Below are 13,392 nucleotides of genomic sequence, written 5' to 3' on the forward strand. Positions count from 1 at the left end.
GGATGGCATCTTTTACTTGATTTTGTTTACTGCTTTCTTCCCCAACCAGAATATAAATTCCATGGGGCGGGGATCACTGTTTTGTCCACTGTCTAATTCCATATGCCTAATACCTATAATAATCTCTGACACAAAGTAGGCACTCAGTAAATATCTGTTGCAAATAAATGGAAAATAAATAAATCATACAGGTCATACATATATATGACATATATATGTGATTATTTCACTGCAAACATGATAAGTGCTTTGGAAAGTCAGTCCAGGGGTGCATGGTTGGCAGTTGGGACAGACTTGCCTGACCAAATAATGTTTAAACTGAATCCTAAAGGGTGACTGCATATTGTTCAGGCAAGGTGGGGAAGGAGGGTCTCGGGGAGAAAGAGTGTTCCCAGTGGAGAAACAGCATGTGCGAAGGTCCTGGGGCAGAAAGGAGCCCAAAATCTGGAATTCTAAGGTCTGGAATGATAGAGGAGGAGAGTGATGGGGGATGCAGCAAGGAGGCAGCTCACAGAGGACCTTAGAGGCCCCTCCACTTGGATCTTATTCCAAAGACCACAGGGAACCTCAGAATGGATTTAAACAGAGAGGTGCCCATCAGATTTATATTTCAAAAAGATCACTCTGCTGCTGGGTAGGGAGTAGCCTAGAGGGGTTAAGAGCCACTTCTGGAAGACCAGTTAGGAGGCTTCTGTAGTTGTCAAATGGGAGATGGTGGTGGCCTGAATGAGGCTGGTGGCAGTAGAGGCAGAGGGCAACAAGGATGGAGTGAGGGGATCAGGTCGGGGTCGGAGCCCATCAACCCTCCCCTCACAGGTATCTGAAGGTTCTTCAACTCAGTGGTCAGCAGACTTTCTCTAGAAAAGGCCAAACAGTAAATATTTAATGTTTTGCAGGTGTGCAGGAAAGCGTTACCATAGCAGGCCTGATGCTGCTCTCCAGGAGGCATGGCTTGCCCTGGTGTCGGGGAGCTCCGCTACGACATTCCCTATGATGCCAAGTGATGCGGTTGTCCATATGCCTGGGGCACTCGATTCTGCTGGACCAGCCTGCCTGGACTGTCCATACAAGCAATGCCATTTGCAGTGAATGCCTGCTTTCCTGCTGGGGGTCTGGAATCCAGAGGACTGTGATCGATCATGCACTTAATAAAATGCCCCCATTAAAAACCCGGACTCCAAGTCCGGAGCAGTCTCCTCTGGGCAGAAGTGCTGCGCACGTGCTGCCCCATTTCGATACCGGAAGAAGGAGGACGCCCTGTGCAGCCTCCCCCGGCAGGAAGGGGAGAGACCGCTCTACGCCTGGTGTGGGTTCCTCCAGGCTCTGCCTGATGTGTCTTTTTCTCCCACTGATGATGGAAATAAACCAAATCCAAGAGAATAACTTCTTCTACGTCTTGCAAGCCCTTCTAATAAATCACCGAATGTGGGGTGGTGATGGGGGGAGGTCTTGGAACCCTTGATACAGGGGGTCATATGGTTTCTGCCTCAACTACCCAGTTCTGCCTTTGAGTTATGCCTTTGAAGAGCCACAGACAATATGTTAAAAAAAAAAAAATACCATGGCCATGTTCCAATAGGACCTTATTTATAAAAATGAGCAGAGAGGGCTTCCCTGGTGGCGCAGTGGTTGAGAATTTGCCTGCCAATGCAGGGGACACGGGTTCGAGCCCTGGTCTGGGAAGATCCCACATGCCGCAGAGCGACTAGGCCCATGAGTCACAATTGCTGAGCCTGCGTGTCTGGAGCCTGTGCTCCGCAACAAGAGAGGCCACGACAGTGAGTGGCCCCCGCTTGCCGCAACTAGAAAAAGCCCTCGTACGGAAACGAAGACCCAACACAGCCATAAATAAATTAATTAATTAAAAAAAAAAATGGGCAGAGGGCTGAGTTTGGCGTGCAGGTCATAGTTTGCCGACTCATGCTCATGGAAAACTCAGGGCTCTCCATATCTACTTTGAAAACCATTGACTGAATTCACCCTTTCATGTCATCAGCGGGGAACTGAGGCCCAGAAGGAGAAAGAGAGAAGGAACTTGTCGAAGGTCACTCAGGACCAGTGGCAGAACCAGAGGAAGAATCCATGTCCTGACTCCCAGCCCTGTGTGCTTTCCACCCCTCCAAGCAGCCGCTCCCTAGAACAGCCTTGCAGATACGTCCTGGCCTGGGACCCAGAGGCCTAAAGGAAAGATCCGGTAGGAAAACTGGGATGATTAGGGCAGGTGGTCTGAATGGTGAACCGCCTGGCCTCACTTCTGTTCTGCGTGTGGAGGTAGGTGTGTCTGTGTGTGCACACGTGTCTATGTGTAGGGCTCCAACGTTGTAGGTATCAGTTGGGTTTTTGCAAACCTTTCTGATCATCAGAATGGCCTCTGAAGCTTCTTAATAATACAGATGCCCAGGTGCCATCTCAGCCCCCTGAGAAAATGCATTTCAGCATGTGCCAAGGTGTTCTGAGGATCAGCCAGATTTGGAAACTCTGGGAGATGCTCGGACTGGCCAGCCCTGAGGACCAGGAGAAGGAAGCCGGTGGGCAGAGCAGAGAACAGGATGGCCATCCTGGATCAAGGCAGAATTTGTGGACCTAACAAAAATGTACAGACCGGTGGGCTTCCCTGGTGGCGCAGTGGTTGAGAATCTGCCTGCCAGTGCAGGGGACACGGGTTCGAGCCCTGGTCTGGGAAGATCCCACATGCCGCAGAGCAACTAGGCCCGTGAGCCACAATTACTGAGCCTGCGCGTCTGGAGCCTGTGCTCCGCAACAAGAGAGGCTGCGATAGTGAGAGGCCCGCGCACCGCGATGAAAAGTGGCCCCCGCTTGCCGCAACTGGAGAAAGCCCTCGCACAGAAACGAAGACCCAACACAGCCATAAATAAATAAATAAATAAATAAAATTTTAAAAGAATCCACCTTTCAATGCAGGGGACACGGGTTCAAGCCCTGGTCCAGGAAAAAAAAAAAAAATGTACAGACTGGTGATTTTGGAAATCTGTTTTCCAAAACTGCTTCTTCAACTGAGCCTTTGGCATCAGAGGTTGGAGTCAGTGAAGCCAACCATCAGGAGCTAATTTCCTTCTTCCTAGGAATTCTGCTTGCAACTCAGGCTGCTGCTGTTGGGGCCTAAGCCTCGGGGCCCTCACGGCGGGGCAAACTGAGACAGAAACGAGCACACGGGCCCAGCCACCGTCCACTTTAACCCACCGTAATGAGCTACACCTGAGCTGCGCGAACCAGCACTCCTCACACCCCCATTCTCCTAACAGGGGTCAGCCACAAGCCAGAGACGGAAGACTTGACATCTCTTGCAAGCCTCGTGATCAGCTGAAGGCAGATTCCACGCTCTACTGCACGATCTGTGTTTGTTTTCATAGAAAAACGAGCGCCTCTTCACCCACTAAGATATCTGTTGAGTATGTTATTTCACACATTGGAAATGCCAGGGGGCCTTTAAAAGATACTGAGACCTCAGACCCACCCCCAGAGAGTTTGTTTTAAATGGTTTGGGTTGTGCTCTGGGTGGGAATCAGGATTTTCAAAAGCTCCCCAGGAGTTTCTAACAAGTAGTGGAGGTTGAGAAGACATGGGCCCCTAAGATGATGCGTTCATCTCTTGTCTAACACGCCCCCCAGGCACACCACCCCTACCCACCTGGAGAGGCTTCGGCATAAACAGTTCTACCCCGAATTCAGAACGGCTGACGCCTTTCCAAAGACAACTAACAGCTTAGCCAGGTCACCAGTTATTTTGTTTCTGTGACCTACCCCCGCAAAGAAAATCAGCAACAAAGACCCAGTTTCTCTCAGAGAAGCACGCCTGCAGAGATCTGTGTTCTTAGGTGGAGAAAATTGTGTATTTTTATTTTAAATGACCTCTAACTGAAATTTAGCATTTCCTTCAATTACAAAGGCAGGCAACAGACCACAGTACTGTAATGGGTAGAAATCCCAGATATTTTCATATCACGGTACAGAGTTCTCCAAATATCACGTATGCTCACCACTGCTTTGAAATCATGGAAATTATTCACCTCATGCTGGATCTTGCTACATTACCATGTCATAAATCTTCCTTTTTTTTTTCATGTTTTGGTGATTGTATTTCAATGTACTTGATTCCCTGTGCATGTAATTTATGCATTGAAAAGTATTATTCTGAGAAGGGGCCACAGACTTCCCTCAATGGGTCGTCTGTGTAGTCTCGGTGTAGAAGGCTTCCCGGAGGTGGAGGGCGGCTGTGCACGGAGCCAGCGACTCTTACCTGTGGGTCGGAGAGCCGGGAGAGGTCGGGGTATAGGTAGAACTTGATGCCTTCGGAGGCCCCGGGCAGCGTGACCCCCCGGATTAGCAGGATCAGAAGCATGACGTAGGGGAACGTCGCGGTGACATACACCACCTGCCAGGAGAGGAGAGGAGAGAATCAAGAAGGAGTGACGGTGGCAGGCAACGTGGCAGGCCCCTAGCTTCTGGCTGGCAGCAAAGGGCCACCCAGCGCAGCGGTAAGAAGTGAGCCCTGACACAGCCTGTTCTCGCACCCACCCCCTCGAGGCTGGGTCTTGCAGTGAGCATCTACTGAGAGCCCACAGCGGTGCTGTATCAGTGCTTTCCAATCTCTTTTTGACCAGAACGGAAGAAAGAAATACATACGATATCACAACTCATACACACATAGAGCTGAAACAGGAAGTCTCACAAACTCATGTTCATCTCACATGTGTGATGCACTCTAATATTTTCTATCATACTGTGTCATTTTTTAAAAACTGGTCATGACCCTTTAAATTCATGTCACAATTCACTAATGGGTCAAGACCCACATTTTTGAACATCACTGCTCTTAATGAAAATCAAGTTTTCATAGCCAAAGATGGAGAGGAGAGGAGAGGAGGGGAGGGGAGGGGAGGGGAGAGGAGAGGAGAGGAGAGGAGGGGAGGGGAGGGGAGGGGAGAGGAGAGGAGAGGAGAGGAGAGGAGAGGATAAAACAGAAAAGGGGATGGGAGGGGGAGAGGAGGGTGGGGAGCTGTTTAGGGTGGGAAAGACCCAGTGTTTTCCTGGAATCATTTCGGCTTGGTCTGCTTGGAAGCAAGCGATTGGACCCAATGAACCTGAGAGACCCTTGCAGCCCATGGATTCTGTGCAAGAATCAAGGCAGTGAAAGAAACGAAATCTTCCCTAAGCTTCCTTGAACAAGAGCTGCATAGAAGGAAACAGCAACACCTTGACAGACCACAGGAGTTCCTGTTCTACCTGAGGTGCCCTCAGGACTCAGTGTCCCCTCCTGGTCTTATTTTTTCTCCCTCGTCACATCCTCTCCTCCAATCACTTCATTCCTCCATCTATTTAGAGCAGCAACTTGTTAATATTTGGGGGCCACAGACAACTTCTGAGGATCTGATGACAGTTATGGACCCTCTCCCCCTTTCCCCCAAATGTGCACTTTCACAGATATGTGCACCAGCTTTTGGATGGTCCAGAGGCTCAGATTCCTCAAGTAAAGAACCTGTGCTCTAGGACCTAAGATCTTAATCCCTCCATCACTCTGGAGCCTCTCACCCCTTTGCAATGCACCGTTTCTTTCACTGGTGGCTCAGGCCTTCACTCCACTCATTTATTTATTTACTCACTCATTCACTCACACACCCTAAGCACTCCTATGTACCGAGCACTGAGCTAGACTCCTGAATGAATGGGAGTCACAGGATGACAGTTTCTGTTTCAAGAGGCTTCCCCACTGACAGAAAAGACAGGCGTGTATGTAGGTAGATAACTAATGCACTGTGTAATCGGGGGAACGCAAAGGATGGTGGAGCACAGAGAAGGGAGTAGCTGATCTCAGGGGTAGTCAGAGAGGGCTTCTCCAAGGAGGTGATCCAGGTGTTGTCCCATAAAGGATGAACAGGAGTTCAGGACATGGGAAATGGAGACAGAAGGAAGAAGGAACAAATAAAATCCTACTATATGCTGCGTACTTTACACATGACAATAGAAATTGCTATGTTTTATTCATCACTTCCACACACCAGGCATTCATTCTTCAGATAGTTATGATTATCGTCTTTTTAGATATGAGGAATGTCAGAGAGGTCACTGCTAACTCACCTAAGATGGCCCAGCTCAGGAATGGCAGATGTGGGATTCACAAGGAGGACTGTCTGACTTCAAGGTCATGCAATCAACCATGACGCTGTATATGTGACTCCCACGACAGCAATGCAAATTCAGTGTTATTTTCCCCATTTTTAGAGATGTGACTCTCAGAGAAGTTAAGTCATTTGGTTGGTAAGTGACAAAGCAGGAATTTAAACTCAGTCCTGAACAACAGGAAATAAGAACAAGCAGGGGGTGGTGTCCATGGGTCCTGCCAACACAACCTGGAAAGCTGGATGATCTCATCCAGACACTGTCCCTCACCTACCATGATGGCACCCACCTCAGGCCACCCACAACTCTGCCCCACAAATTTCGATGTCCATGTTCCCAGATCAACCACTGGCTCAATCGACAAGGCATATAATCAATACAAACAATTTCTTGCTGTCACATATATTGTAATCCAAAGAAGTTGAAAGCAAGTCAAATATATAACGACAGACCAGTAGAGGATACTAGTAATAATAATAATAATAATAATAATAATAAATTAGAGACCAGTAAGCAGTAAATGTCGATGGTTCCTGCCCAGAGAGCTAATTAAGAGTGCTATAAAATCTCCACTTCCCTTAGCTTTGTAGGCACAATCTATCATACATCTTCAGCATTTCACACAAATGCTTGATTCTCCTCCTTCAAAATGAACCCCCCTAATCAACCAGCTTATGTCTATGAAGCTGGGAAGGCTAAAATCTATTGCTTTCATCGTATAATTTCCACTTTTGTCTCTGTTGTACGGCAGGAGATTAATTATCCAAAATGCCCAGGACCTGATTAATGATATTTCTGGAGCTTAACCCCCAATGCTCACAAAATTTAGGGAAAAGGATGTTATCCTGTAAAACATAAGAACAAACGAAAATCACAGACATTTGGCCTTCATCTGTGGGACCATCTTGATGTGACTAAACGTGCTGGCTGTGCTCTGTCTGGTCTGTGGTGAGTGGACTGGGCCACCGGTGTGTCATTAGGGGTCATTTATAACCTGGCCACACGCACCCTGCCGTGCCCCTGGCAGTACATAAAGCAGACTGCTCCTCAGTCAGCACATGGGCAGGATTTATTAAGTGGCTGATGATTATTCTGAAGCAATTCCAATGTTCAGAGTTCTAAATGGATGCTCTGCTTCTATCTGACATTTAGGAGAACTCCACTCTCTCCACTGGCACCCACACCCTCTTTTTTACACTCGTTTTGTAAAACCCTAAGGGAAATAAAATATTCAGGTAAATTGCCCAAAGGCCACAGTGCGGACAACGAGTCAGGCTGCCAAAATGAAACCACTGGCTGTCAGGCGTTAGCTAGAACAATCCCTTTGTAAGCTGATGTTTGAGAGCCTGGAGCCAGGGTACAAAAGGTGGTTCAGGAGGATCATTATGTAATGCACGCAAGTGGACAGCAGTATGAAAATTGAGATGCATTGCTGGCCCAAGCTCTCCTAAAAGCCCCTTGCAATCTGTCTCTACCCTCAGCCATCCCAGACACGTGCATATCACCTTTGATTTTTCCCGAGGGCAGCTGTAGACTGTCCAAACAATACAGATCTTGTTATCGAGAACTTGCACGTAAATGGTACACCTGCTGCCACATCCCTCCTGTGCCCATGCCAGACATCACTAATTGATCATGATACCCTGCAGCGAAGCCTGGATGTGGCCCCAGAACCCTCCGCATGGGACTCCAGGCAGCCCCATCATCAGCTGGGAAGAACCCGCTATCTGCTCCCCTTGCTCTAGTCCATTTTTCACTCATGCCTTCACCATCCGCTGCAGGTCCTTAGTCCCGGCCCTCAGAAGGGTGAGACCAGGTGTTGTGCTCAAGGAAAGAACTGCTGGATGTGTGCACACGGATGAGGTGCCTAGGGTCATGAACCCACCACAGTAGCATGAAACCAGGAAAGGAGTCTAGAGAGACAGGTTGGAGGGTCTCCAAGAGGGCTCTGGCCTTCTCCTGGCCGTGACAGCGGGGTTGGAGCTGGGTCTCCAAGGCTAAGCAGGAACAGGAGAGGTGAGTCAGGCGGGGAAGGTATGGAACCAGCCAAAGATGTGGAAATGAGCACAGATCTGGCCCCCTGGGATGTCTAGGCACCTCCAGGTTGTCCTGCGGGTGCTCAGGCTGCAGTCAGCCTCACCGAGGCTGCCCTCACATCCCAGCAGTAGCGTCAAGTCCTGCCAACTTGATCTCCAACTATATGCTGAAATTACACCCTGCCTTCATCCTCATCGTCAGGGCCCTTCATCACCTTTCTTCTGAGTCATGTGACAGCCCCATTCCGGAGCCCAGGTTTTAAAAATAAGAATCTGGCCTGTGTCTTCCTGCTCCTCTGAGCCCACCTCCCAGTCTCTCACTCAGGGTTGTGGGATACAGAGCGAAGGGCTGGGCTTCACGTCAGGGACCCTGTGCTCCAACCCTGGCGCTGCCCCCACTTGCTGTGCAACTCCATCAGTCTCCACCCCTCCCCCAACCACTCCGCACTCGGCTGTGCCAGGTTCCTCGCCGCTGGGGCGCATGCCAGGCCTCCTTCAGGCCTCCCTGCCTTTTCATGCCTCCCTTTGTCCGAACGTCCATCCCCAGCTCCTGGGCCACCCAAGGCGTTAGTCCTGGGTACGCCTGAATCCTCACAGGGCTGAGGACTCCTCAAAGTCAGGGGCCCTGCCTTCCAGCTGCGATATCGTCCAATCTACTGTCCACGTCAGGCAGGGAGGCCCCCGGTGGTGGGTTTGAAGTACCTCAGTCTTATGTCAGGAGCTGACCTCTTCACTATAAACCACTCCTGTCTGCCACGTCCTCCCTGACCCTCACCCCACATCCATCCCCCAGTCACACCAGCATCTGCCCAGCACTGTAGCTGTTCTCTGTCAGCTCTTTTATTGTCTTGCAAGTTTATGATTTCTAAAATGTAAGTTCCACAGAAAAAGGGAGTTGGGCCTTTTACATTCCCTGCTGTATCCACAGTGCCCAGACTGGCATAAGGTACATATAATGTGCTCAATAAATATTTGTTAGAGAAACAAATCAGTAGTCTGACATCTGGACCCCGAGGTTAGAATGCAGGTCTTCAGAATAGCTCTTGTGCTTTGTCCATTTGAAATGCTAGAACCACATAAAATGGGGTTCAGAAAATTGCATCAGATGTTAGGGAGTGTTCATAAATAAGGAAACCACAGGAGATGTGGCTTTAAAAGACAGACCAGTCCAATGATGGAGGGCAAGGAAGTTCAGGTGCAAAGTTCAGTTTCAAGATGTCTGAGGCCCTAGGATCTGTCTGGAAGAGAGCCAAGCAGGGCTCAGGCATTATGCTAAATTATGCAGGGTCTGGTTACGGGCATAATAAGGTCACTGACAAGGTACCATCAAGCCTGGCTGTTCCTGGCCACTGCCAGTGGTGGTTTGGACCCAGAGAGGTGGGTGTGGGGGAAGGAGGGTCTCAGCTGTCAGACCTCTCAGGCCTCTGAAAGGAGACTCCTGACCAAAGCACACCCTTTGGTTCAGAAAGAGGTTGTGTTGGTTTTTGTTTTTTTTTGTTTTTTTACTATTGTTTAATTTCCTTTTAGCAGGTCAAGTCCTACTGAATATAAAGGTTAGCACAATTGGTGGTAATTATACTGTATCCTGTTTTAATTGACTCTAATTGCTCATTTGCATTCCAATACTGGAATTGTGGGGTGTTTTCTCCCTACTTCCAGGACAAAGCTATTTATTTCACGGGGAGGGGAGGGGACGGTCGGATCACTGAGAATGCCACGAAAGTTGCAGAAGGGCTGCCCCTCCCCAAGTTTTCTAGGATAATGGAGTCAATTGGAAAGCTGAGCATTGTTCAAAAGGCAATGAGCTAGCAGGGTGGTGTTGGGGCAAGAACCCAAGACTGCAGGGTCAGAAGGTACAGTTTGCTGAGCAGTTTGGGCAAGTTCCGTACTCTCCCTGGCTGGCATTTTACCATCAACAATGAGGCGGGGTAAACTAATCCAAACTGTAATCACTCTTACCATCTTCCCAATTTTTTTTGCCATATACATGTATCATCTTTGCATTATTTACTTAATATTTTCTATAAATCAATATGCTCTTTTACATTAAATATTATGTAATAAGAAAACTGTAAATTGCCACGATAAACTGAAAACCATTATCTCTTACCACAAATAGAAGATAAATGCAAAAATAAATGCAATTAAGATAAAATGTGATTAAATTCTAGCCAAAGGTTCTGAGTCTGAGCTGTGTTCTCTCTTAGTTCAAAATCAAGAGTAGCAAGTGTCAGAGAGGTGCTAAAAAATAAGCCAGCTTACTGCACCTTTTGCCTTAAGACACATGAAAAGGGAATACTGTCTCATTATGTGACAGGATGTTCTTTAATCTGGGTTCATATATCACTAAAATTACCCTGTGGACCGCCAGGAGAAAGAACACTTCCCCTATTTGTGAGAAAGACAGGATGGATGAAGCTGAGGTCCATCCCAGCAACTGCAGTGTTTCCTAGAGCAACGGTCCCCAACCTTTTTGGCACCAGGGACCGGTTTCATGGAAGACAATTTTTTCACAGATGGCCGAGGTGGGGGTTGTGGGGGGGGGGGGTTGGGGGGCGGGGGGGGTGCGTGGAGGTGGTTCAGGTGGTAAATGCAAGCGATGAGGAGCGGCAGATGAAGCTTAGCTCACTCGCTCGCCCACTGCTCACCTCCTGCTGTGCAGACCGGTTCCTAACAGGCCGCGGACCGGTCGTGGTTCGTGGCCCCGGGTTTGGGGACCCCTGTCTAGAGCACAACCCTTTTCAAAGGTCCAGGACTCCCTGGAGCTCTCCCGGGTCCTGATCCTGACCTCAGCTGAACCTTCCGCGAGCCAGCTACCTGGAGCTTGGAAGACACTGAGGTTAACTGAGCACCTACTGGGTGCCTGAGATGTGTCACAGAGTATCTCTAACTGATCTTAATACCACTTGAATAAGTTCTATCCCCACTCTGCAGACAAAGAAGAAACTGAGGCTTGAGAGAGAAGTGGCATGTTCCAGGTCACAGAGCTGTCAGTGATCAGGGGTTTGCCCTCTCCACCACATGTGCTGGGCTCTCTGCTGCAAACCTTGGCGACACAATACCTTCCTGTTTTCAACTCCTGTTCGCTCCTCTGTCTGTCCTTAACCTCAGGGGCCCAGCTTGCCTGACTTTTGGCAGCAACTCATCATTGCCTGCTACCCCAGCCATGTTTGCCTCTGTGTCTGGGGTACATCTGCTCATCCCATATGGCTGGAAAGCAGGGTACTGAACATCCAATCCTTAGAGAATCATTGTTTTGAACACCAACAGATTTTTCCCAGCTTTGGATTTTGAGAGAGCACTACCTGGACTCCTAGGAAAGAACGCTACAGCAGGCACCAAATAGTCTGGCATAGCTTCCATTAAGATGTTATTGATCTCTAGGAACAAGTTGCCAGGAGAATGAGAATCTGAAAAGTGAAGTCACCATGGACACATCTGGCCTCTTCATCATTTTTAGAGGTGTTCTTAGACCACTGTAGCAGAAACAGTAAACGAAGAAAAAACATTCTGTCTGTTTCAAGTAACCAAATTCTAAATAGGTGGAGGAAATCATGTTTTCAAAAGAAAATAGTTAAGGTATTCACTATTCAAGGAGGTAACAGTACTTTAGCAATGCAGCAATATTTCCATGAGGAGCTAAAGTTTTAATTTTTGTGCAATGACAGTGGTTTGTCATTAGCACATGTGTGGAGCCTAAAAGAATATGCCAAAACATTGGCTTGCCTTGGGATCCAGGTAACATGGCATCAGCCCTGAGCTGGGCTGAGGAGTAAGTGAGGGAAAGTGACAAGGGACAGGATTAGAACTGAGAGGCAACAAGGTAGGGAGGGATACCTGGGTTCTAAGTCCCCATCCCACCACAACGGTAGAGACACTGAGCTGTCCCCCACCAAAGATCCACTCTCCCTTCTTCAGCAGTAACAAAACCCCTAAGTTTCGACCGGATCCATGGCTGCCTAGAATACAGACATTTCCCAGCCTCTCTTGCAGCTAGGTGTGACCATGTGACTACGTTCTGGCCAATCAGATACAAACAAAGGTGCCACGTACGACTTCCAGGTTGTATCCTTAAAGGGAAGGGCTGTACCCTTTCCTTTCCTTCTTGCCCTTCCCAGGGGCTGGAATGAAGACCAGATAGTGAGTCATCTTAGACCATGGAAATAGGGACAACACCCATGGGAAGGCAGAGGGACAAAACAGAAGGAGCCTGGGTCCCCACAAGCAGGCAGCTTATGCCTGGACTGTTACAGGAGAGAGAAGTGAACCATCTTCTTCCTGCTATTGCTCTTTGAGGTCTTCATGACAAGGAGTCAAACACGTAACCTAAATATCTAGCCCTTGAATCTAACCCCGGACTACCTCTGTGACTGTGGGTAGGGCCTGCTCCCAATCTTAGTCTATGCCATCTTTCCTTAAGTGAATGCACCCGCCCAGATGATCCACACTATTCCTTTCTACTCAGAATGAAGCGAAGATGCTGAGGACAACCTGAGGATCTGAACGTGGACTCTTGAGAGCAACCATCCTACACCTGGGGTCAACCAGGAATAGGAATAAATAGAGTCAGGAAGCCTGCAGAAAGGTCCAGTCCATCATATTAAAAGAGAAGTTAGAACAGACCTGCCAGAGATCACCATTTCTTGGTAATCCACAGTTCCAACCTTCTCTGTCACAGTTTAGACTGACCTGACAGTGTGGACCCCATCACCAAGTACAAAGGTGAGTGCCTGGGTTAGAAGGTCTCTGTAGCCTTCCAGGGCCTCCATCTTCCTCAATGTAAAATGAGGATAACACCTGTTTCCAAGGTCGATGTGAAGATTAGAGATCACCACGCCAAGCACATGACACAGACACCGACCGCTCAATAACTGAAAGGATTCTGACTGCCTTTGCTGGTATCACTGGGGCAAGACGCAATGCCCTCCAGCCCAGTGGCCTTGGCTGGCAAAGAACAACATATCTGGGGGCTCAAAAATGCAAACAGAGAGGCTGTCTTTAGCTATATGGGGAGGGACAGAGTGGTGTCTCCCGAAAATCCCTATGGGATCCCCTTACTGACAAAGGGAGTGACTGGCAATGTGGTGGCAGTGGAAGGCTGGTGTTAAGAGGTGCTTATTCATTGGCTGGAAAATCTGGGTGAACTGGGTGAACAGGACTCAGAGATTTTAAAAAAAAATCATCAGGACAGAGAGAATTGTACACAGCCATCCTGAGGA

The 13,392-nt window shown here is 48.6% G+C and overlaps 1 protein-coding gene across 3 annotated transcripts in view; it reads right to left on the reverse strand.

The window, feature by feature from the left end:
• The window catches only part of SLC6A11 (solute carrier family 6 member 11), a 122,208-nt gene that overhangs the window by 64,023 nt on the left and 44,793 nt on the right, over window positions 1–13,392 (reverse strand). For all 3 annotated transcript variants that reach the window (XR_014232335.1, XR_014232336.1, XM_082345570.1), the window contains exon 6: window positions 4,258–4,392. Coding sequence is in view for 1 of the 3 variants with exons in the window: in XM_082345570.1 (XP_082201696.1) it covers window positions 4,258–4,392 (135 nt within the window). In the remaining 2 variants the exon portion in view is untranslated. The remainder of the gene's footprint in view (window positions 1–4,257; window positions 4,393–13,392) is intronic.

The sequence above is a fragment of the Balaenoptera borealis genome (genome assembly GCF_965194805.1).
Source record: "Balaenoptera borealis genome assembly, chromosome: 12".
Classification (NCBI taxonomy): Eukaryota; Metazoa; Chordata; class Mammalia; order Artiodactyla; family Balaenopteridae; genus Balaenoptera; species Balaenoptera borealis.